Source organism: Lepisma saccharinum, chromosome 29 (assembly GCF_977018435.1).
Source record: "Lepisma saccharinum chromosome 29, izLepSacc3.1, whole genome shotgun sequence".
In the NCBI taxonomy this organism is placed as follows: Eukaryota; Metazoa; Arthropoda; class Insecta; order Zygentoma; family Lepismatidae; genus Lepisma; species Lepisma saccharinum.
Window position 1 is genome coordinate 14,358,846 of NC_139257.1, and position 27,363 is coordinate 14,386,208.

The 27,363-nt window shown below is 38.3% G+C and overlaps 1 protein-coding gene across 1 annotated transcript in view; it reads left to right on the forward strand.

The window, feature by feature from the left end:
• Positions 1 to 211: 211 nt before the first annotated feature.
• LOC145981595 (venom carboxylesterase-6-like) overlaps positions 212 to 27,363 on the forward strand; it is a 72,432-nt gene continuing 45,280 nt past the window's right edge. The window contains exon 1 of the mRNA XM_083114958.1: positions 212 to 453. Coding sequence (XP_082971084.1) covers positions 265 to 453 — 189 coding nt within the window. The 5' untranslated portion in view covers positions 212 to 264. The remainder of the gene's footprint in view (positions 454 to 27,363) is intronic.

Below are 27,363 nucleotides of genomic sequence, written 5' to 3' on the forward strand. Positions count from 1 at the left end.
AATTTGGAATAATTTTTAATCTATCAACATTTTGTATGGGGGGCACAGTTCCAACTGGTAGGGCCACGACCCCCTTGGCCCCTTCCCTAACGATGTCCCTGATTTGTGCATCCACTAAGTAAAAGTCCTACAACTGTTTGCTCTTTGTCGTATCACAAAGACGATGTTAAGCCGTGACTGGCAAATCGCGCGAGGTTATCACAGAGAGCACACACGCACACGCCAAAGGTCAGAAGCGGCTGTTTGCGAACAGAAGTCCTCAGCATGGCGTCTCGCTGGTTGCTTCTCTCCCTGTTCGTTGTAATTTCCCACCAAATCCACCCTTCCCCTGTTGCGACGACGAAACAGGGTCAGCTGAAGGGTGTGCGCTCCAAGTCCAGGGATGGAAGGAACTTCCTGGCCTTCAAGGGAATACCGTACGCAGCTCCACCTATCGGCGACCTTAGGTTCAAGGTACGTGTCTTACATTCTGGGTAGGGTATAGACAGGATACAGGATCCCTATTGGGAATGGATTCGAGACAAGTCTCGATTTGCAAATACTCGTCTCGTTCTTGTATCGGTCTCTAATGGCATGTCTCGGTCCAGCGGCGTGTTCAAGGGATGATGAGGGGGTTGGTGGGGTCATATCCAGCCCCCTTAAGCCCAGCATTCCTAAAAAAAGGAACATCAAAATGAGGGTTGACTGCTAGAAAAGTACATACATGTATAACTCCTCATCCCTTTCGAAAATACTGGGCACGACAGCATCGACGCCCGGAAGGGGTGGTGCATGTCCCCTCACCCCGAAAAATGAATATCAACCTAATAATCAGTATTTTACCCACATATAATTTAATTTAGTCACGTGATTTATGTTAATTATTGTAAGGGCGTTGCAGGAACATGATCACTTCAGACTGAATTAGGCTACTTGGTTTTTGAGAGGGCATCGTGTGGTCCACCACAGGAGAAAAATATGTTGCTTGTCCCTGCTTGGAAAAAATACGTTTACTGGGTATCGAACCAGATACCACTATGCCGTCGGGGAGGCTAGTCGTATACGACTTATTTAGAGATTCCAAAAAGCGACTGTCTTGTGTATATAGATCGATTATATGTAATAAAAGCTGCTATTTCGAAATTCAGGACTAGATGGAAGGGAGACAGTGTCCCCCAGCCCCCGCCACATACGTGCTTGCTGCCAAAGAATTTTGAAGTTGTCTCTGCTTTGGTGGTCATGTCTACTTTTCATTCATTCCTTTTCCCTTTTCTATTTTCCTGTAGCGCTTCCTCTTCCCTTTTTCTTTTTTCCTCTGTCTTCACATCTGATTCTCTATATTTCATTTTCCTTCTTCCCTCTTTCTTCATATCTGATTCTCCATATTTCATTTTCCTTCTTCCTTCATATCATATCGGAATCTCTATATTTGTTTTTCCTTCTTCCCTCTTTCTTCATATCTGATTCTCTATATTTCTTTCTCTTTTCCCCCCTCTTTCTTCATATGGGATTCTCCATATTTCCTTTCTCTTTTCCCCTCTTTCTTCATATCTGATTCTCTATATTTCATTTTCTTCTTCCTTCATATCTGATTCTCTAAATTTCACTGTCCTTCTTTTCTCCCTCGTTCTATCTTCTCTACTTCACTGGTTTTACTTTTTACTCTCATTCTTCCTCCGTTTCCCTACCTACGTATATCTCATTCTTTTCCTTCTGTTTCTGTCTTTCATTCTTTTCCGTTTTGTTATGATTGATTTGGTGTTTTAAGCCCACTTTATGTACAGTAAGGCTAATCGGAGCTGGACCTACAGTTTAAAATGGGATCCGAACCACTATGTGCTTCCACCGGGTATCGAATCCGGGACACCTTGATTACAAAGCGACGATGCGCCATCGGGGAGGCCGTCTTTTCCTTTTTCTGGATCTACTACTGTAAGTAATTCTGAAAATCGGTCATGTATAAAGTGACCAGACGTTCCCACTTTCGGTACGAATGCCCCCCCCCCACCCTCCTCCTTGTCCCACAAAATTACTAGGATACGCAGTTGTCCCGCTGTAGCAAAATTTTCTTTAAAATTACCACTTCATGGTCGTTGTATAGGTAGTGTTTGATCGTTACCATAAACAGAAATGTCATACTTCGATTATCGGTATCGATTGACATATCGATAATCGGAACTTGTCACTTCCGATTCCTTTTCATAGCCGTTTAAATTTTTGTAGTGACTAATAGTTTCTTTTCTTATCTCGGGGTGGCATACTCCGGGGTGTAAGTTGTAAGTCTACTTTATGCACACAAAGGCTAATCGCGACGGGACTACACCTACAGTTTAAAGGGGGGTATCCGAACCACTGCGCCATATGCTTCCATACCAATCCTCCGTATCGAACCCGGGACTCGTTGATTACAAGGCAACGGCGTTGCCACTACACCATCAGGAAGACCCTCCGTGGCTGTAAGGTACACAATTTGTTTATTTATTGAGAACACAACAGGCAGATGCCCAATTACAGCGTTTTAAATCTGTCATTGTACTCATTCATAATAGCCTAATAATTATAATCAATACATTCAATAAAGATACACAACACAGTATAATTTAAAATAATGAAGATATGAAAAAAAAAGTGCACGGATATAACTTGATTATTAAATATACCGAGTGTCCCACAAAGGGGTTTACACTATTTGAATGTTAATAACAGAGAAAGTATTACAGCTAACCTGATGGAACTTTTTGTATCTGGATCTGTCATGATTAGTGCGTGCTTGTTGCCATTCATTTGTTTTTCTTTAATTTCAGTTCAGTTGCCAGTAGTGACAAGGAATTGACAAGATGGCTGGCAACCTTTCCGTTGAGCAACGGAAGTGGATTTTAAAGTGTTTTTGGAAATGTGAGAACATGAAAGAAGTGCAGAGACGATGGCGGGTCGACTTTGATGTATGGACTTCTTGGGGGATCTTGTGAAAGTTTGTACCACTGCTTCTATCCCTCTTTCGTCCGATGCTGATTTCTTCCTGCCACACCGTCCCAAATCACACACACAGTTCCTTCCCTCTCAAACTTGTCGCGTAATTTCGTAATTGTTACACGTGACGGTGGCGCAGTATCAAATTCTGCCCGCCATCGTCTCTGCCCTTCTTTCATGTTATCACATTTCCAAAAACACTTTAAAATCCACTTCCGTTGCTCAACGGAAAGGTTCCCAGCCATCTTGTCAATTACTTGTCACTGGTAACTGAACTGAAATTAAAGAAAAACAAATGAATGGCAACAAGCGCTAATCATTACAGATCCAGATACAACAAGTTCCATCAGGTTATCTGTAATATTTTCTCTGTTATATAATATAATATAAATAATCCTCTGCGTAACAGCCCATGAGGGCCTTGGCTTATCTACCGGCTGCCAGTCTCCCTCGCACGCTTTCCCTCGTCGCCTCTAAGCGTGGAGATCTTCAAACAGGATTGGAATAGTCACGGGGTCAGCCCGACGTATCCCCAGCCGTTATAGCAGAGCGTATAGAAGAGAAAGTGTGTGCACTTCGTTTTCTTCCCGTAAGCCAAGTGAATAGAGCGGTGCCCCACCGAAACACTGGCAGCACCTTTGCTTGCGATCGTCCTCTGCTTGCAGTGCGGCCGCGCTTTACGTAGAACGTTGTGTTTTGTTGTGCTAGAATAACATTGTGTACTTTTATTAATAACAACGTTGTTACGTTATTGAGTTTAGTTTCGTTAGATTTGTGATTGATCCGTTGTCACTAGTTTGTGTTGTGTTCAACGCATTATTATTGTGTTTGAGACAGCAGCGAGCGAAAACTACAAGATGCCTACGTGTTTCGTACCCGGCTGTAGATCTGGATATGACCGCTATTCTCCAGGCAGTAGACATTGTTTTAGGCCACCTAAAGACAGTAATGGTCTCTCAAAATGGGAGTGTGCCATCCCTAGAAAAGATAAAAAACTAAGTCATAATTGCTATGTGTATGATATTAATCTTTCCACTGACCTTTTAGTGAAAGTGGATTCGTTCATAGTGGATGGCGATACAGTAGAAATTCCACGACAAAGGTGGAAATTAAAACCAGAAGCAGTTCCTCATATATTTCCTAATCTGCCCAAATACCTCTCTAAGACAGTTAAGAAGCGAAAATCTCCCATGAAAAGGCAATCCTTGCGGACAGATGATAATAAAGTAAGTACTCGTCGCAATGTATCATTAAGCTTATCAGTAGAGGATGATTTGCTTCACACTGCGGATGCTAGCAATACAATAGCATTGCTAAAGAAAAACGTAAGAATCAGAAACGCAATTTAATTAGAACGCAGAATAAACTAAAGGTCGCACAGACTAAAATAAATTTGATTGAAAAAGGCGTTAAAGATGCTAAATTAAAGACAACGGTCACACAGTCAAAACAGTTCGCGTCTCTTAGCAAAAATCAAAAAATTGTAATTGATACAATCTTAAAGAAATGCCAACTGAAAAGTAAGACAGGAATGAGATACAGCAGGGGTGAGAATTATTGGTTTTACATCTGACGGTAGCCAATCTAACAAAAAGTTATGGAAATGCTTAGGAATTTCCGGAAACAGAAACAATCTTAAGTGCTCTATATCCAATCCAGCTGACTCTAGTAGAAAGCTTTGGGCATTTTCAGACGCACCACATATATTTAAATGCATAAGGAATAACTTCCATGATAAAGTGCAGGTGTACTATAATGGTGATATTGTTGATTATTCATTTTACAGAAAAGTGTATGAACATGATTCATCTACTGAACTTTCCGGTATGAAAGCTTGCTACAAAGTGACCTCTGCTCATTTGGATCCTAATTCATTCCAACGAATGAATGTAAGACTCGCAATGCAGCTGTTCAGCAGATCTGTGGCTAATGGAATAACATTTTATCGGAGTATTAATGCAGAGGGGTTAGAAGGTAGTGAAAGAACGGAAAATTTCACAAGGGACCTAAACTGCCTGGTTGACGCATTAAATTCATTCACTCCTGCACAGGCACTATATAAAGGATCAGAAGCACATACAACTTTATTAAAATGGAATGCTGTCCTTAGAGATAATCGAAATTCCTTCGCTTCAGAAAAAACTCTAGAGTCCTTAAGAGTGACTTTAGAAAGTACTTTAGAAGTGTCCGAATATTTGTGGAAGAACAATTACAAGTACGTTTTGACAGGAAAATTTAATCACGATCCCCTAGAACGCCATTTTGGTATATTTCGGTCGTTCACTTGTGATGATCATCTCTCCACTGTGGATTTTCTGCACTTACATATTATGCTGCAATCAATTTACGTACCAGCAAAACTTGCTTTATTTTCGGGCGGAAACTGTGAATACAGGACTGAATTTCCTCTGACGTCTTTTGTTAATCAAATGCGAACTCTGGCAAGAACAACAGAAAATAAAAATCTTTCGGTGAAGAAGCAAGCTGAAAATAAAATAAGGGAAAACATTTCCATTGTTGAAGATGAAATTCAAATACCGGACTGGGAAAAGAACATACCGAACTTAAATGAACAAAGTGTTGGTAAAGAATACTTGGTGTATCATTTGGTAGGATGCATAGTGCGGTATATTTCCAAAGTGACGGATTGTAAACTGTGTACAACTTTTCTGCACGGGAAACCAACTAATGTACCTGCCTCACTTACGTTAATAAATGACTATGGTTCGGGCGACGGCTGTAAATACCTTCCTTACCTATGCATCGAAAAGTGTTTATGATGTGCTGTTACGAGTGGAAGAATTTGTTGCAGAAAAAATATCATGTGCTAATTTATGGGGTGATATATTTTTTGAGTGTTTGGACAATTTAAATATCATTGCTGTAAAAACTTCGCAATTAGGATGCTGTGAAGATCATGTGCTGCGTACGCTACCTAAACTCGTATTTCACTATCTGAAATGTCGATTTTTCTTCCGCACCAAGGAGATAAGAAAGGAATTAAGTGCCTCGAAGACAGCAAAATCATCTCGGAAATTCTCCAAACTATCCAGCTGCTGAGCTTTTCTCCAAATGTAAGTAACATGCATTTTTGTTTCTTATGTAGTTAGTTATGTAAGCAACGCGAGCATCTTCCGCGCCCTCTCAAACGTCACCACTGCCATCTAGGCGGTGGACCACGGCAACTCAGGGAGTGCGCACACTATTTCTTCTATACGCTCTGGTTATAGTAAGTCTCCGCGACCGGATTACGCTTCCTCGTTTGAAGCTGCCCAATTTCCTCACGATGGTCCAAAGCAAGGTGCCTTAGACCGCACGGCCACGGAGAAAGACTATATATATATAAAACAATTTTTCAACTGATTACGTCTACTGACTTAAATCATGAAATGTATTGAGGATATCTAATCGGAATTCCTTTAGGTTTATTGAAAATATGTCAATGTTTTTGTTCCTGCTACTTTTGCACATTCTATATATTGGTCATTTTTTTAGGATGTCAGTAATCATTTCTGTATCTCGTTCTCAGTGAGGGAACCCGCAGTCTGACTTTTGATAAGATATTCGTTGCGTCAATGTCGTTATTTATTAATTTCCACAAGAGTATATTTTCATGAAGTGTTCTTCGTTCTAGTAGCTTTGTGAAGTGAAACTCTGAGACAAGATTGCCATAGTGCTCAAGTGTAGGATATGCTTTCTCTATTTTGAATTTTATGTACCGAACAAATTTCTTCTGAAATCTCTCGATCCCCTTTACATGCTTTATCGCGTCTGTATTCCATATCACGGATGCATACTTGAGCGTTGGTCTTACATACAAAATTCATAATAATAATAATAATAGGATTTGGTTTTTCTTGCATGGGTACCAATTTCGTGCACCTGGATTACATAAAACGTGAGTACTGTATGTATCGATAACATTATTTATGCTAGCCCTGTATTGTTAACTTATATACGCTTCAGGAGAAGATGACACGTATTTATGACTGAACAGCAGTGACGGCCGATGAAGGGGGCTGCAGGACCGCAGCCCCCCCCAAACAAATTATATTTTGTTGCTATTAGTGCAAAAATTAAATATTTATACTTCGGCTATCTTATTGCGTCCCGTTGCGCTGTGTTGAGCTTTTAAATTCACTTGGCGCACGACAAACGGCAAACTGGTATATGAAGCCTCTTCCTCCTCGGGGACTGCCAGTACATCTCCATGTTAATTCTAACGCAAGCACTGCTTCCACTTCCCTCCCTGCTAGGCCCTTGTCAATGCTAAAAAGCGGATGGAATCCAAAAGTGTGACGTCACAGCAGACGACGCGCTGGGACTGAGTCTACGTAACGAGAGAACGTGTTTTCTTCGTATCCAATTCAATGCTATTTTCGTTCGGAAGGGGTAGCTTTAATTATTGTGACAGCAGTTAAGAAACAAAATTGTGATGTGCATCGTACATCAATGTAAAGATGAGATTTCAGAGAATACGTCTATATATAACACATACCTTACAAATGAGAATGTAAAGAATAAATAGAGTAGGGAGTCGAGTAAAGCGAATGCTCCAAAAGAAATCTCAGCCAATGGGCGTCGTCGGTTCAATCGCCTGAGGCTGCTGGTCTCCCATGGTTTCCCACCATCCATAGCGGCAGCATGGCCGACTTCAAATCGGGTGAACTTCGGGTCGACTTCGGCTGTGCTCGGAAGTGGAATGTTTTGAAAATGCATGATTTTCTTACTCCGGCTATTCTTTTCCTTATCCTCTGTACACTGATGTACAGTGTAAAACTTTAGTAAGGCCTCACTGAGACCTCACCTTTTACAAACAAAACAAACAAAAACTGATATTGAATTGGAAACACTGCATCGTCAATGCCGAAACTCTATGCAAGATAAGGAAGAGCTGTACACCTGTCAGTCGTGAACACCACACAGGAGAGCAATGTTAACCATGAGTCATCAAGGAATAAGCACAGCGTTTCTTTCTGTGGTCATTCGGCCTCAGAAGAAATATTTGTTGTCAATTTTGAGCTCTCAAGAAATCAGGATCTGAGCTGGCGATTTATTTCCTTCATGAATGAAAATAGGTTGTTCATTTTTTCGTTTCTTTTCTCTCTTTTGTCATTAGCTCTAAAACAAATATAAAAAGAAAACGAGCAAAGAAGGTAGTTTCTTTCGGCACGTGACGTGCTATTTTTACTACCATATTATATCCCTCTTGTATACTTTCAACGATAAGGACGAATGTTGGAGTGACCAGAAAAAATGAACGAACACAATAAACTCTTAAATATTACCAAACCTCCGAAAATAGATGCCGGCCCCAGTGGCAGAGTGGTTATCACATCGCGCTACGAAGCCAGGGGCCCCGCCTTCGAATCCTGGCCTGGGCATTCATCAATTTCATCATGTCGTCACTCATCCCCATATTTGATTGAGTTTGTTGTTTGAAGTACACTTTATGCACAGTAGGGCTAATCGGGACTGGATCTACAGTTTGAAGTGGGATCCGAACCACTATGTGCCTCCACCGGGTATCGAATCCGGGAACCCTTGATCACAAGGCGACGATGTTACCACTGCTCCATCGGGGAGCCTTCCCTCATATTTGCAAATTAGCCGAAGTAAAATAAAGCAAATCAATCAATCAATCAATCAATGGAACATAGGGTCTCCGGTTTCATAGAGCAGTATGCAAAGCACTCTGTTATGAAGACCCTAAAAATTGTAATAATAAGTGGAACAAAAAACCTAATATTAGAGTATTTTAAGAGTGTAGGCAGATTAACAATTCACGTCAACCTACAATAATTTCACCTGTATTGTGTGATATATGGTTCTGCCCTAATATAATTGAAGGTGCTCTTGCGATAATAGTTACACATTTCCGTCTTGCAATACACAACCTCGACTAGGCACGATATGTGCATTTCCTTGCCCCTTTTCTGTATTTTTTCTATTTAGGATATATTACGTTGCCTTTTTGCCTCTTGGTTAATGAATGACCAATTGATAACATGAATGTGATGGGGCAAACATGCCTTAATCATGGTTCGAACTTAAGACCTCTGTCTTCAAAGCACGTTACAATCTGCCACGTGTGGCTTTTCACCTCCAGTCACCATTAATTTCAAGAGGTAGAAAACGATGTTACAAATTGTGTAAATAATTTCCATGACCATAAACATTTGTTGCACTTGTTGAGAGAAATCCATACCCTCGTAATGTTATAAGTAAACGTCAACCTAGTTGATGTCCCAGGAACCCTTCCTTGCACGAAAATCACACTGTGTCCACAGGATTGACGACTGAACGCTTACTCAAGTAATAGAAATGTATGTGCATCCCCATTTCCATTAATCGTTCACTCTTCGTATATTTTGAGGTCAGCTAATTTGAACATACGACCCTAAGACAGCTACACACTGCCAAAAAAACTGCAGTGTCAACAAAGTAATTACTGTATTTTATATATATATATATATATATATATATAATTTTTGGTAATGGAATATTTTTCCCTTCAGCTTCTTATTTATGTTTGATTTGGTTTATTTTACTTCGCTTTTCTGCCACTTCTGGCTAAACGCGACGATGAGGATGAGCGATGAAATGATGAAGGGACACTCACAATGAACACCGAATGAACACAATGCCAAGACGGTGTTTGAGCAAGCTGTGTTAACCACTCTACCGCGGAGGCTGGAATCCTTTTTAGTTAGGAGAAATCGTTCCTTGACAGCGAACTAAGAACAGTTAATATGCGCCACGTCAGAGTTATAATATTTTAAATTTTTAACAATCAATTGGGATTTACTCTTAACCATTTTTTTGCCTACATAAAAACTTCCACACAGTTAAGATCGTTTACACTAAGGACAACAGCGTTAAAGTCTATGCTTTAAGGAATGATTAAGCACACTATGATGACGGAAAATAATAATTCACATGACTATAGTGATGCATTACATCGGTTAAACATTAATTTTCGATCAGGAAGAAATATTGAAAAACGCAGGGACAGAATGACCAATTGATTGATTTATTTTACTTCGCTTTTCTTCAACTTGTGAGTAATCACATAGATAAGGATGAAAGGTGTGTTAAGATGAAATTTGTGAAAGGCAATCACAAACGTAGGGCACAGCGCAAACTCCTCAGACCATTATATTGGCCTTGTGTATAGACGCCAGATCCATGTTAGTCTGCAAAATACACTCCATGGTCACAATGACGTAAGCATTCGTAGAATAAATTTGTATATCATTCTCCCCACCTCCTCCCAAGAAACGTGAGCTAAACTAGTGCGCATTCTGTGATATGTTCATTTCTTCTCAGGAACCACTCGCGGCCTTCAACTAGTTTATCCTGAAAATAACTGCTGGTTAGGATGTCAACAGATACTTCAGGGACAATATCCAAAGAATACTGTCACATAGGCAGAATGTAAAACATTTCTATTTTCTCATTTCTACTACAACCCTGGCGAAAAAAAGGCGGCTGGAGCGTGGTGTTGATCGTATCACCTCCAAAATGGCAGAGCTTGAGAATATGCGGTGCCCTACTAACACACCCCCTAAATGTGCCTTCATGGCACGTTGCTATACGCACGAGGAACTTTCCTAACCTTTACTACTACTAACTACTCATGCCAGGAATTTTGGTATTTTTTATACTTTTTTATTTGCCCATTGCTAACCTGGATTATTCCCAGCCATAACAGCAATTAGTCGATGCAATAAAAATATGCCCAACTTAAAAAGAAACTGGTGTCGGCGTGCTCGCGAGACACACACACACACACACACACACACACACACACACATACACAGAGAGGGGGGGGGTAGGAACACAAAATGTTTCCACAAACTGTCCAGATCATGCCTGACACGACTCCAACAGAAAGCTTTCCGGAAACAAGTTTACGTGCGCATAAGGTAGTGATGGCCTTGCCTGCAACTGCCTTCCCCCACTTTCTTATCCAATACGGAGCCATGAAGTGTTTCCAACTACCTTCCAATGTAACTAAGAGGAGGGTACGATACGCATCATAACTTTGTTTCATAACTGCTGTCATAATAATTAAAGCTACCCCTTCCGAAGACAAAAGCATTGAATTGGATACGAAGAAAACATGTTCTCTCGTTGTGTAGACTCAGTTCCAGCTCGTCGTCTGCTTGTGACGTCACCACTAATGGACTCCATTGCATTCACTGCGCTGGCAAGTGGTAGAAATCGAAACCTCTCACATTATGACGGCGAACACAGCTCATAAACATGCGATTACCGAGAGACACAATGGCCGGGCATGTAACGCGTCCATTTCGCTTGTCAGTAAGTGCGTGATAGTTTAAGTTTTCGGATCGATTCAAAGAGTTATTTATTTTCTGGCAGTAAGTTATATAAGTTGGTGTTCCGAATGGTAAATCGCACAAGTAATAATGAATAATTCAGTACAGTAGAGACTTTCGAGACACCCAAACACTTAAGGTATTATATTACTCATTAGTACGTTCAAAACTCAGGGACGTAGCTAGATTAATCAGTTCGGGGGGGCCAAAACTGAAATTTGTTCCTATGTAAATATTTCCAGACAGTAAAGGTAAAAAACTCTGTGTGTGTAATGTACACACACACACACACACACACACACACCACAGATATATATATATATATATATATATATATATATATATAATATTATATTACATTATAATATTGCTACATATATAGTGCATTGGTACATTAAACTACTAAGAAGTGTATATAATATACGTATATGTGAATACTGGAGGTCAAATAAAAATTAGAGTTCAACAATTTTCAGGAAGCAAATCAATTTATGTAATTACTATTAAACTATTACTTTACAGTTTTCCTTCATGTATTTTACTTTCTGCTTGTCTCAATGACAACCTCTTCTTTTTTATCGAAACTATATCCTCTGTGGAAGTGCTAAACTGATAAATTATTCTGTGAAGGATCTTTCCTATTCATTCTGGAGGATACCAGGATTTTTTTTCACCTGTTCGAGCGGCTCCGGTGCCCACCCAGCGTCGTACGTATAAAGTGGGTACATGGAGGAAACTCTGGCAGGTAAACGAGGCCAGGGACGTGGTGCTGATTGATCACATCACCTCCACCTTCGGCCGTGATCAAGAAAGTGTGGAGCCCGAATTACACACCCCTAAACGCTTTCATGGCATAGCGAAAAGCACAGGGGAGCACATTACTTTACTGTTTTCATTATTTGGTATCCAGTACGTCATCATTAACAAATCATATTACATACACGCACACATATACACAGTTTTTGGGGGGTAACCATTATAACTTGTTACTTATGAGAAACGCTTATATTGAAAGCGAAGCGAACAAGAAAAATATTACTAATTTCATACCTTTCATTCTTTCAAACAGGCAATAACAAATACTTTCACGAGTCATCATGTAAGTAAACTGCTACATTTTCTTCGTCCTCTTGCATCTGCCCCTCCTCCCTCCCCAAGCCCTCCTCACTAAAGTTATTGCTTGCTCGAAGGCAGCGAGGTCATTGGACTGTTCTGGTACTTGGCACCCTGGATAGAAGCAAAATCTAGCAGAATGAATCGAAAACAAAGGTTTACTGGGGAAGGGAAAATTTAACCGTATTTGCGTATTGCCTTACAGAAACGGTGCACTGAAACAGCAGGGGTACAATAACTCAATCCAGGGATAAGTCTTCCCTGCCATTTGAATGCCATTTCCTTCCCTTAATCCCTTAAAGCAAAAAAGACCGCTTCCTGCAATTTGTCAGGTTCGACACAAAGGGGTCTAGTCATACAGTGACGACCACAGATTAGAAATGGCCTCCCTTCGTTGCGGAATCTGTTGATCGCAAGAAGATATCTTGCTCTCCAAACCACAATGTTGCTTCGTTCAACCAGAGCTAAGCGAGAGTTTCTACATTTTTTAAATTTAAAGCCGATTTGTTTCATAATTTTCCGTAATGTTTCTCGCCCCCCCCCCCCCCCCCGATAATTAATTTCTTCCTGAGCAATAGCTAAAAGTTTCAATATTGTAGGAACTTCTCTTTTCACTACGTACATTTCATGGACAATTTCTGGTCAGGGGTTTGTAAATCTTTTTTCTCTCTTTTCAGTTTTTTAAGCAATGACTCCAACCGTCCCGTTAGATATTTTGATTTGATTTAGTTTATTTTACTTCACGTTTTGTGCCTCTTGGCTAATTTGCGAAGATGGGGATGAGTGATGAAATTGATGAAAGGACATTCACAAACAACCAAGCCCGACCGGGATTCGAACCCGGGACCCTTGGCGTCGTAGCGCTCGTTAGATATACTGCTCTCTTTGGGGGTTGATCGCGAGGATAATTCCACCCTTCTCGATGATTCGTAGTAGCAAATTTCGCTCACTCCTGTGTACAACTTTCGACACTTTACACTTAGCCTACTCAAAAACACGTCTACGCCCATCAACAACACTCCTCGAATTCTTGAAGAGAGTAAAATTAGCAACACTGTGTCAGCGGAAGTGGGAAGGTCCTTGCCTGACCAGCGCCAGAGCAAACACCGGGGGTGAAAGAAGGGGGTGGGGGAGGCCGGTTAGTTCGCATATTTTCCGAGGTTTCAGAAAGCTTGGTGGATGTATAATTAAGGGGTTCCGGGTTCGATACCAGATGGAGGCACATAGTGGTTCGGATCCCACTTGAAACTGTAGGTCCAGTCCCGATTAACCTTACTGTGCACAAAGTGGACTTAAAACAACTCAATCAATCAATCAATCTTATTTCTGGCTGTGAATTTAGGCAGGGACGTAATTATAACAATAATAGGACGTTATAAAAACATTAATAATAATAATAATAATGACGCTTTTAACATTGAAATTATTGTCAAATTTAAATTCTAGCACATTTAGTAGTATTCCAGCGCAAACAGCACTTTAAATTATGCGAGTGATTTGTAACTCTCCTCTAGACACTAACGTGTGCAGGTTTTTTTTCAGAGGGAAGGGGGAGAGACAGTATAACATATTTCATAATTATCCACTTTTAAGCTTCCTTTTGAAAGTTGCTCAAAGACAGAAATTTCGGGAGAGTTATAGCCGCATCAGCTCCCCCATGTGTACACCAGTGCCTCGAGATGTAGTAGGAAAAATAGATGCGTGCCACTTTTTTTGCGGCAATTTCGAAAATTGTGCACCTCTTAACTTGCACCCTGCATTCTCCCAAAACAACGTTGATGGTTTGTGCAAGTATCATGCACAAAGACACTGAAGTAGGTGTTTTCACACTTGTTTATTTCTGTCTTGAGTTCGTGTTATCAGTAGGGAGTGGGTTTATAATAGCCACAAAGCATGCTAAATAGACAGGTAAATTGGCGCCAAAAATGACAAAATTTGACAACTTCAAAAAGCACAAAAAATAGGTAGTAAATATCAACTTGTTATTACCTTTCTTTTTCAGTTTCACACCTATTTTTTTTATTCTACGTATATTATATTTTTTTAAATGTTGTGCCGCTTTTCTGTTACTTTTAGTTAATCGCAATGTTGACGATCATGAATGGCAATTAATGAAGGAAAACTCACAAATCGCCATCACAATTATGATATGTAATATGCAGAATATTATTCGCGACTCAAATGTTCTGTTTCTTGTTGTTGTTGTTTTTTAACATTCTTAAGAATAAATTCATGTTTTTGCTTTATATTGCATATTTATTATAACGTCACGTTCACCACGGCGGACCTCCTCGGTGTGGTTTACCACGTTGCCTTATAACCAAAGAGTGCCAGGTTCAAGTCCCGATGGAGACACATTGCACAATGGGTCGGAGTCAAATTTAAATTATAAATCCAGTTCCAATTAATCTATTTGAGCATAAAATGGACTTTAAACTATTTTTTATTATGACGACAATGGGATCAGTTATTGTAATAGTGAAAGAAAATAATATCTCCTTCAGGATTCAAACCTCGGACTCAGTTTTACAGAAATTGTAATCTCTAGACCAGTGGTTCCCAAAGTGTGCCCTGGGGCGCCCTGGTAGGCGTACGGGGCCGCTGCAAGATGTTCCAATATTTTCACTGAAATTCAGTCATTGATATGATTGTTCCAAATACATGTTCTTATTTATTCCATGTTTCGGAATTTGAAATATATGTTTATTTTTTAACTTAAGGAAAGCAACCTATGCACACTAACAGAGCGTTACAAGTGTTAGATAGGGCCTCCCCGGTGGCGTAGTGTTAGAGTCACCACCTTGTAATAAAGGGGTCACGGGTTCGTTACCCGGTGCAGGCACATAGTGGTTCGGATCCCACTTTAACACATTGACTGCCACCATGTAACTGAAAATGTACCTCTTCTGGGCCAATCCGATTTTCTTGTTACCGACCGACTGTGAATGAAATGCGTATGCATAATATCTCAATACAATTGAAATTAAGCCCATTGTTGAGGTTTTTGTGGTGTGTATGCATTTCTATACACGCGGCGTAGGTTTTCAATTTGACGTTGTATGCCACGTGTATATGATTTCATACACGTAATTATTCGCTTTGTGTTACCACATTTTGTCTTGTTCTTTCCAAATATCACGCTGTTTTAAAATTTTGTGGTGATCAAAGTACCAAAATTATCAGAGTACTGGAGCACTAGTGCTTTGTTTGATTTTCCTTTTCCCCGAAGTATATTATGAGTAGAAACAGATTTGAACTGCTTCTACGAATGTGGCATTTTGCAGACAATTCACGTGTTGTCCCTAATGATAGATTACATAAAATTACGAACATCACCAACAAACTCATTTCACAATTCCAAGAAATATACACACCAGGGTAAAATAGTGTCAACGAAAGTATGATACCATGGCGGGGTAGATTTTCATTTCGGCAGTACATCCCTTCAAAAAAGAATAAATACGGAGTGAAAGTTACATGAACATTATTCCTTATGTTGGAAATATATACATGTTCGGTAACATGTCAGTTCCTGAAACTGTTGTGTTACAGCTTGTAAGACATCTTCTCGGTGAAGGCCGGCGCCTTTACACAGATAATTATTGCACCAGCGTTCTTCTTGTTTACCTTGGCATTGACAATAATACCCATCTGATTACGGTACAATTAGGTCTAACCGTAAATATTTACCAGCAGATGTTCTTCAAGATAAATTGAGAAAGGTGATATTGTAGGAAAGGAAACTCAGGAAGGTGTGACTATTCTGAAGTGGAAAGATAAGAGAGATGTGTTAGTCCTATCTACAGCTCACTCTTCTGAAGAGGTAACTGTAACAGAAAGACGTGGTTCAGAAATTAGAAAGCCTACCGCAATTGTTGAATACAATACTGGCAAGTCCTTCACTGACGTAAGTGATCAGTTGGCTTCATATGGGAATGCTCTGCGAAAGACTACAAAATGGTACAAGAAAGTTATTATTGAATTTATATGGGGAACGGCTCTCGTGAATGCCTACATTCTCTACAGTGACTGCATCCAGTCCAGTAACATACACATAAATGAATTCAGGGAACTTGTAATCCTAAATATTCTTTCTGAACAATTACCTCCTGGACAGCAACTCACTTTACCTGTGCAACAAGGCAGAAAATCTCCAACTCATCACTTGATAGACAAAGTAGGGGATAATGGAAGAAAGAAGCAAGGACGCTGTGTACATTGCTAAAAAATCTATGGCAGAAGTGGAAATCCTGACTCGACAGGGAGGAAATTCGCCAGGTGGGTGAAGACAGTATTTGACAAATGTCCCAAAAATCCTTTTATGTGCAGGGAGTGTTTCAACAAAAATCATTGAACTTCCAAAGTGTTCGGTACAAAATATGTCATCCTTATATCTATATATCTACAAGGAACATAAGTTTACAAAAAAAAATATTATATAACAAATCGTTTTGTAAGAATTATGATGTACTAGCAATGTATTCCACAATGTATTATCGTTTGCTGTGAATTCCAACCAGAAAAAAAGTGTATTTACACATTTACCCTTCTTTTTCAGTTGCCAATACATTTGTACTAGTGAAAACAATACGTAAGCGTAAATAAAGTTCTGAAGATTTTTTTACTCTTGTAAGACATTACAGAAATTAAAATTATTACTGCCCCATCTTAGCTGTACGCCACGGCTATTTAACAGTCATATAGTTTTGCTTGAACTGTGTATGCGTTTCCATACACGCGGCCAAGAATCAGGTTCTTGTTTGTGTATGGAGTAGCATACACGTGGCCCAGAAGCAAGAAGCCATGTGTATGACATATCATACACATGGCAGTCAATGTGTTAAACTGTAGGTCCAGTTCCGATTAGCCTTATTGTGCATGAAATGGACTTAAAACATCAATTCAATCAATCAATCAATCAAAGCAAGTATTAGATAGGCCTACATTCTGATTTGGACGCCGTGAAAAAATCTTGAAACACTAATGGCGCGGCGAAACGAAAAAGTTTGGAAATTCCTGCTCTACACCATAAAGATTAGCTTTGTTCCTTCGTTCGTCAGTGCTATATATATTTTTTAAAACAATGCAAATATAGGTAAAGATTATTTCTCCGTTGTGTGAGGTATCAGTAGACCGTTAACATCTGCTAGCAATGCCAACAATGCATTAGTGTACATTGTTATTAGCTAGGCTTCCACTCACCCCGACATCCATTCTAAACAATGGCACTACTTATTTAATTTATTCCAGTGTTCGTGGCGGAGTGGTAAGCGTAAAGGGCTACGGAATCAGAGATCCCATGTTCAAACCTCCACCAGCCATTGGTGACTCATCCTGTTTGTCTATGCTCCCATCACCTTTCCATCCGTCCATCATTCATCCATTCACATCGACTTGTAAAAATTAACCTAATAGGTAGGAAAAAAGGTAAAATAGCCAAAATGAAAACCTATTGAATTCTAGCCGCCTCAGTGGCTGAGCACGTTAGCTACCGAATTACGATTTTGTCCCAAATTGATCTAAGTTCGAGTCCGTGAGTTTTTGTATTAAGTCCTCTTCATGCACAGATAGGCCAATCGGGACTGGACGTACAGTTTAAAGTTGGATCCAAACCACTATGTGCGTCCACTAGATATCGAACCAAGGCCAGGACCTCTTAATTATATGGTGACGACATTACCGCTACGCGATGTCCTCGCCTGGAGAGGCAGGCGCTTTTTTTGTTACTGTCCATGCGTTACTTTCTTGTATCACCGTTGCATATCTTTGACATTAGCTAGAAGTGTCAGTAAAGTAATGTAAAATCAGGAAACGAAAATCAAAGTACATCCAGTGTTCAAATTGAAATTTTTAATTTAACTCCTGACCAGGTAAAGAATTTTCCTCTTAAATATTCTCGATCATATTTTGCTATTGCTAAGAATTTGACGTAATCATTTCTTTCAACTTCAAGTAAATATTACATTAATATCAGCATATAATAATAAATTGTCAGTTTCTGTACTGAATTTTACATTAAAATTAATACTGTTGTTGCTTTGCAAATTACAATATGTATTTGATGAGAAAATATTTCCTGATTAATTTGCCTTCCTCTAAGAAAAATAATTCTGATATGAAATAAAAGTTCACTGAGACGACATCTGTGATTACTGAACTCTTGTACATTAATTGGAAAATTTGTGTTATTTACTTTGAACCATCAGTCCGTATGTTTTAGGTACAAATCTCAAAATTTGAAAAGGGAAGCTGATATGACTTTTCTCCTCAGCATTTTTTCAATTTGAACACTCGATATACAGACATATACATATTTCATTATTTAAGTTAAACTACGAACACACACACACACACACACATATAATTGTTTTACAAAACTGATTGGTACTCACTTTGTAATTCGCCCACAGTTCCATGCATTTTAGATGATAGGACGTTCCTCGTTTTCCTTAATTTTTTCACATGGTTTCTTCCAGTTGCGAATCCCTATTTTCCTGAAACTTGATTCTGCATATCCTGAATCTGTGCCAAATTTACGGCATGGAAAACAAAAGCATGTGTCAAGTTCCACACTATATTCTAGCCACGGCGCAGATGCAAACCAGTGTTTTTGAAATGACCGCTTTCGCTTTCCGAACGTAGTATTTGGATAGTTTTGCAAAAGTGGTTGCCTAGGATTATCTACCCCAAGATCAGTAATTGTTTTCACATTAGTACATTCACTTGTTTTGTCTAACTTTGGAACGTCAGAACTTGGACCAACACCCTCTTCATTGCCGTCATCTTCCACATGTTTTGAGATAGTTTTAAAATATCCGGTTTTGATAAATTTATCCATTCAAGATGGAAATGCACAACAACGCTAGAACTCTTCCCACACACGAACAAATACACAGTGACCGTAGGAACCCGATAGCAGACCTTCCTCGCAAGCAAGAACACAAAGCTAATCTGTACCTCTGAAGCTGAAGCATACAGCAATTTTAAATCTCAGAACAATGTCAGTACTGGAGAACTCTCTCCATAGCCTATGTCGCTCGACCACCTACTGTTGACCGCTCGGCCACGGCGGAGTCTTTGATTCCATCTGTATTGGAAGGGTCATTTGCAACAAAAGGGTCGGATCTCTGGTTTCCAGGAACTTAGGGCAAGGGTAATAACCTCTAAGCAGGCAGATTTTATGACCTTGGTTATAATCTGGTAAGCAAGGAAAGGGTGGAATTTTGCTGTCCTACATTTGCTTCCGAAGATTTTCTTCGGAACAGTGTTTCCAACTCTGCTACAAATTTACCAGAAAATAATATGTAGTATTAATTTAGGATAATTTTTAATCGATCAAAATTTTGTTTGCGGGGGCCAGAGTTACAACTGCCGGGGCCAAAGCCCCCCAGGCCCCCCCTAACGACGTCCCTGTCAAAACTTGAATTCGGGTCTGTTGTATGGAACACTGACAGTATAATACAGACTACAAAAATAGAGCGAGTACAATCAAAAATGTTACGTTATATGAAGTATAAACTTGAAGGTACGTATCCCAGATTTGATTCGTACAGTAATCTAATAGAGGAGCACCGAATGCACAGGCTTGACGATCGAAGAACAGTCCGCGACCTGCTGCTGCTCTGGAAACTATATATAATGGCAAACTTCGCTCTCCTCTTTGGATCTCACAATTTAAATTACGCGTTCCTAACAATAAGACGCGACCCAATCATCAAACCTTTTTTGTGAATAGAGCGCGAACAAACATTGCCAAGAAATCCCCTATCTGGAGAATGAGTGTTATCTACAATGCCTTAAAAAAGCGTAACAAAAATATTGATTTGTTCTCTATGTCATATATACAATTTAAGAAAAACTAAGTATGCTGACCAAGGCAGTAATTTATTTTATTAAAAACATAAACTAAACGTAACGTTTCAACTTTCTAGCAAGGTCTTCATCAGACTCTGTATCAAGTACAAAAGTAACAAGATACACAAAAAGGGCATTATATATACACAAACATTACTCCCTCCAGACTATTAGAAAGTTGTTACGAACTTTCTAGCAGGTAGTTTTCACTTGCCAACTGTACTTTCACCTAAAAGGCTTAAACATAATTACTTTCATATAGAATGTGGTTGGACTTTTTATCTCACGCTCTTTTTCCTTAATTTTTCTCCCTTCTCCTCTCCTGTTTCTCTCTTGTCCTTTGTCCCGGGTTCGAATCCCGGTCGGGCTTGGTTGTTTGTGAATGTCCATTCATCAATTTCATCATTTCATCACTCATCCCCATCTTCGCAAATTAGCCAAGAGGCACAAAACGCGAAGTAAAATAAACTAAATCAATCAATCAATCTCTTGTCCTTTCCACTCTTTCTAACACCTTCTTCCTTTTTTTGTTTAACTTAAGTCCCCCATTCCAGTTCATTGTGTCTTCTTCACCTTTCTTCTCTATTTCCTTGGCTTCCTTCCATTTTCTCACTAGCATTCTCTTCTCCCTTCTGCAACTGTCCCCGGTGTGGAGCAGTTTGTCGCAATATTTTAAATAAAAATAACTTTTCGAATGTTACTTAACAAAATTAGTATATTAACCAATTTCTACAGTCACTATAGTAACGAATAACAAACAAAATAACATAAAAATTGAACAGAGTAGCACAACAGAATTTTCTTCATTCTTTTCAGATTATGCTCACAACTAAATAACAAAATATAATTGTAAAATGTCTTTGAATTAAAGAACTGTTGCAATAGCCTCCTCCTCCGGTTGAAAACGTTGACATCATACTTTGATGTAGAAATACGTATATTTTTCAAACGTAATATCTTCAATGTATCATCTTCACTTCTTCTTCTACTACTTCTTTGGCAGCAATCTTATTCCTTTCACATCTTCTTTACAGCCATCTTCAGTAGATTTCTTCTTTACTGCAATCTCATTACCATTACTATTTCATAACCATCTTATGTCCATTTAAAAAGGTTTTATTCTTCACGAGTGCACTTCTTTCGTTCGAAACTATATGTGCAAATGAAGCCCTTCAATAAAAATGCGAACCACATTACTTTCAACTTACATTATATATATATATTCCTTCTTATCATTCTTCCAGAGAGACACTTTGTATAATTATCCCTTTGTTATTCGTGTCAACACTCTTTCTCAATACATTGACATACACCATACTGATGAGAATAGAAGCCAAACATAAGTTCTTACATAAAAGATAATATGATGATCAACAGAACAGAGATAATAAATTCATGCTGGTTTACACATGATAATAAAATACATAATGCAAACAACTGAACTCGTTTTTGCACAAAATTACAACAAATTCAACCCTTATGTACAATTAAAACATAAATCAGTATTTCTTAACAACTCCTTTCTTTTCTCCTCCGAACAATTAAAAGGTTTAATGTTTTCTAGGTTTTGTCTACCTTTTGTTCCCTTTCCATCTAGAGAAACTACAGTCGCACAATTGTTTCTTACTTCTATTACCAAGAATGGGCCAATAAACAAATCATACAATTTGTAGATAGTTTTGTTTAAAGCAGAGCTCTTAGCATGATTTTTAATCATGATTAAATCTCCTTTGACAATATTTTTAGTACCAGAGCTTGTTTGAACACCTTTAGAATTTCTTCGATGTTTAAGTTTTTCTTTTAGCTCCAAGTATTTTGCCTTCCAGGATAATTCTTCAATATTCTCAGGCCAATCGACAATATTAGTTATATTATCTTTAACTTGATCGTGTAAAAATAGTTCCGCAGGTGTAAAACCAATAGATTCAGAATATGAATTGTTCAACAATTTGACAACGTTTGTCAAACATTTAGCCCAAGATTTATGATTATCCTTGCAAAATAACCTCAGTAAACGCACAATCTCTTTATTGTAGCGTTCAATTGGATTAGCGTGTGGTGAATATGGCGAAGTAAAAATATGCTTGATGTTCTTGGAGGTAATAAAACTTCGCCACTCCTTAGATTTAAATTGTGAACCATTATCACTTAATATAATTAGACATGCAGGATAATGATGAAAATACGATTGGTTTAGTTTATTGATAATTTCCATAGATGAAGCTTTACGCAAAGGATAAACCATAATAAACTTACTTGCAAGATCCACTATACTTAGTATATATTGATACCCTTGAGAAGCTGGTAACGGACCAATCAAATCTAATGAAAGGAATTGATGTATTTTAGGAGTTAATATGTGAAGATCTTCTCGTGTGATACGTTGAACTCTCTGCTTTGACTTGGCACATTCAAGACAATTTCTCAGATATAATTTAATGCTGGCTTTCATGTTTGGCCAAAAGAAAAATTTTGAACACTTTCTGAAGGTTTTTGAATAACCAAAATGTCCACATAAATCATGATGATCATACAGTACCTTTTCCACAGCTTTTTTAGGTACAAATATTCTCCAGTGTTCAGACGCAATAGATTTATAGAATAAGATATCTTCATGCATTCTAAAATGTCCTCTGATTTCGAACTTAGAATCTCCTTTGTTTATCGCAATTCTTAACTTTTGACACTGCTCATCGTTCTGTTGAGATTGTACCCAATATTGTGGAGTATCTTGGGATAGGAGATCGATATTTGTATTATTAACGTAGAGTTTAGATGTGAATAAATCTCCCTGTGACCTTGCAGGATATCTGCTTAAGGCATCAGCCACAATATTGGTAGAACCTTGAATATGTTCAACAGTAAAATCAAAACTTTGAAGTTTTAATGCCCAGCGGTTTAGTCTTGGGTTTAAACTTCTAGCCGACTGCAGCCATGAAAGTGACTGATGGTCACAATGAATAACAAATGTTCTTCCACTAAGATAAACACTAAACTTTTCTACTGAAAAGAGGATAGCAAGACATTCAATCTCATGAGTTGAATAAGTTAATTCTGTACCACGCAATACTCTACTAACATATTGTATTACTAACGTTTCATCTTCATCTGATAACTGCCATAAAACTCCTCCAATTCCAACTTTGCTTCCATCAGTGTTAAGATGGAAAATTTTACTAAAATCCGGTTGAGCTAATACATCAGGAGACGTAACTAGCTCTTTCAAATCATTAAAAGCTTGGTGATGATTCTTCTTCCAGTCCCACTTGTTATTTGATTTTAGTAAATCATACAAAGGAGCAGCTATCATTGCAAATTTGTGAACAAATTTTCTCCTCCAATTTACTATTCCTAAAAATTTCCTTAGAGCCTTCTTGTTTTGAGGAACTGGGAAATCCATGATTGCTTGGTTCCTTTCAGGATCAATATGAATGGTTTCTCCAGAAATCACATGGCCTAGGAAATGTATTTCAGTTTGGAAGAACTTGCATTTCGACAATTTAATAGACATATTAGCTGTCTTCAGAGTTGATAAAACATAACGTAGATGTTCTAAGTGTGCTTGAATTGATGGAGAGAAAATTAAAATATCATCAATATAAACAATCAGGAAAGAATTTGTATGATTGCCAAATATTTTATGCATTCTATCAACGAACACACTCACGGCACTTTTGATTCCAAAAGGCAAAAAATGGAACTCCATCAAAATACCTCTATAAGAAAATGCCGTAAACTTAAACGACCTTGGTGTCAAAGGAATCTGAAAATAACCGCAACTAAGGTCAATAGATGTGAAGTATTTTGCTCCCTTCAATCTTTGTAGTAATTCCGAGATAGGCTCTACCTGTGTCATCGGAGAAATTACGTGTTGGTTTAATTTACGGAAGTCGACCACTGGTCTCCATAAACCTCCCGCCTTTGGGACTATGTGGAGTGGATTCCTATAGGGAGATGTGCTTTCTTGTATAACGCCCCACTGTTGCCATTTTTGTAACTCTCTTTCCATATCATCCCGTCTAGCATAAGGAACAGGGTAAGTGGGTGCTATTATTGGCACATCAGTATCCAATTGTATATCGTAAGCTTCCACATTTGCTTTTTTAGGTCTGTCAGAAAATAAAACTTGGTATTCGAGAAGAAGATGAAATAACTGATCCAAACAATCAGATGGAAGAGTATTGTTCATGTACGCTGCACGCCGAATATCTTCCTTCGAAGCGATGTCAGATGTTCCTTCAATTTGTGAAGTGGTTGAAATTGGTAATTTACAAGAACGTACTATTCCCTTCATTGACGGAAGACTTTCTTCAGATTGCACTAAAAACGGAGTAATTATTTCCTGACCTAATGAATTCGAAAGCATGACGGTTGCGTTGCTGTAATTTATAATCGCCTTATATTGCCACAAAAACGGCGAACCCAAAATTAAATCAGCGTGTAACTGTTTAACAATATACAGTCCCATGTGGAAAAACTCATTTGCTATTTGAACTGTTACATATTTGAAACCCATTACCTTTATACGTTGATCTCCTGCAAAGCAAGCCAATTGTATTCCTTCTAATTGTTCCAATTTTGCTCCTGGTATAATTGAACTTAGAATTGTCCAGATTTTATAATCTAATAAATTACACTGACTTCCAGTATCAATTAAACAATTTAAAGACAGATCCGCAATTTTACCTTGTATTTCTGGATTCTCAATTTTTGGTATTGGAGTACCGTTTTCTGACATAATCCACTCTGGTTCAGAATCGTACCATTCTAATAAAAATGCTACAGATAAAACTTTATCTCTGGTAACGCCTAAAGATTTAATTTTATTATAATCCTTCAGACATTCCTTAACATGTACTAAATAAGGGTTATTAACTCTACCATCCAGCTCCTTTGCATTTATTTGTGGCAAGGTAAATCGGAGCATATCACCCTGCCTTAGTTGTTTAAGTAGTTAGAAGAATGTGCACTTGTGGTAGTAGTAGCAGTCGGAGTTAGGTGTTCCATATTTGCAGAATTACGCTGCAAGTTGGTGCTGCCTACTGTAACACTATTTTCCTGTGAACTATGAGATGCATTACCATACTCTGTTGGTTGTTCATTGTAATTTCCAGTTCTACTATATCTCCTGTTATCAGATGTTGGGGTATTGCCAAGTCTGAAATTCGAATTATTTACGTTATTATTAATTCTTTCAGACCTTACAAACTGCCTTCTTGAGGGATTGCGTTCAAATCTTCTGGGAGATGGGCGATGATTTACATTGATTCCTGCATTTTCGGTCTGTGTTGTAGAATCATAAGAATTCCGCTCCACATTTACTTGCCTGACGAAGTATTTTGGTCTGTCGAAACTTCTCTTTTTATTAGCCTTGTCATCAGAATCTCTATTATCACCAGGCAAAGATAAACTTTTATTCTTTTCGCTCGAATACAAATCAATAGTCCTTAATTTCTGCGTCAGTTGCTTAAGATCTGTAATGTTATGGCAGCCCACATTCTTTGAAATTGACTCAGGTAGCTGTTTCAAAATCATCCGTATTACTTCAACTTTGTTTGGAGTTTCCACAAGGTTACAATAAGCAGAGTACGTTTTTAAAGCGTATGCTTCCAATGACAAACCTGAAGCTGGGTTGTATTTTCTTGATCGTAACAATGTCAACTGACTTTCTAATAACTCATTAGATGCAAACTGATCAAGAAATTTATGTACAAAGTCCTCATAAGAAATGAAAGTCTTCTTTTCACTGTTGAACCAGTAAGCGCCTACATTATAAAAACACTTACGAATTATACATAATTTATACTTGGGAGGAACACCAATTGTGTTTAACATTGTAGTTAGTTGTTCGATAAATTCTCTAGCAGACTGTTTTGAAACATCTCCTCCAAAACGTGGCAATTGACTAAGTTCACTAACTCGTGAAAATCTATTAGAGCATGTATCAGACTGATTATAAGAATTCCATGTAGAATCATTATTCAGCCACATCGGGTTATAAGTACAGTTTGTTCTAGTACAAGGACTATGATTTACATTTAAGTCATCAGGAAACTGATCATGGATTAAGGAATGACATGTACTTTGACGTTGGCAACCACATACTGAAGTTTCAAGACCTGTGAAATTGTCTTTACTATCACAAGCAACATAAGTTCTAGAAGGTATGGAATTTCTGTTAGATGTAGAACAAATTTGCTTTGATGTGTCTGTAGCACATAAAGAACTAGGTGCATTATTTTCAGTATCACAAGTATGTACGTGCTTATTATCATACAGTAAAGAGTTGTTCAACGAAGAAAGACATGAATGGTTATTGAGTGAACATGTATAATGGATTTTGTCAACAGTAGGATTGCTATTACTAAATTCAGTATTATCTAAAACACAATGCCGCAATGCATATGTATTCTTGCCTTGTGAAGTGGAAGCTTTAGCAAATTTATTTCTACTTTTATTGTGAGCAGATTTGCCCTTGCAAAATTTGGTTACATTTTCCTTTACAGAATTCACTTCAGCATCAGATGTATCATAGCCAGAAGAACCTGTATGAAATGTTTCGCATTTATTGTGTTCACTAAAAACAACATGCTTTATTTTAGAATTTAATCTTGTATCAGTTTGGCATGCTATGTGCCTATGTTCATTAATAAGTGCATCATCATTACTTAGTTCTTTATCTGGTTGTAGAACGTCTCTAACCATACTAGTACAAATAACATCGCTTTGCTCTAAGTTAATGCATTTCTCATTTAAATCCTTAAGCATAGAATCAAATTCTTGCAACTTTACCTGCGTAGTATTCATATTTGTTTGTAGTGTACTTATAGAAGTTTCATGTTGGCACAACTGGTTTGATAAGTGTTGTTTTAACTCATCATCATGATGGTCTAGTTTTGATTCAAGATCACTGACTTTCGAATTTAATAAAGTTACTTCATCATTTATACGTTCATTTAGTAACCTATTAGCTGATTGACAAGAATCAGAAACCTGCTGCAACTTATTTTCTACATGTTGGAGTCCTTCGTTCAGTTTTTCAGTACTTTGCTGCAACCTAACCAATTTTGTGCCCCAAACTTCACAGTTTGTGTGTAAACTTTCG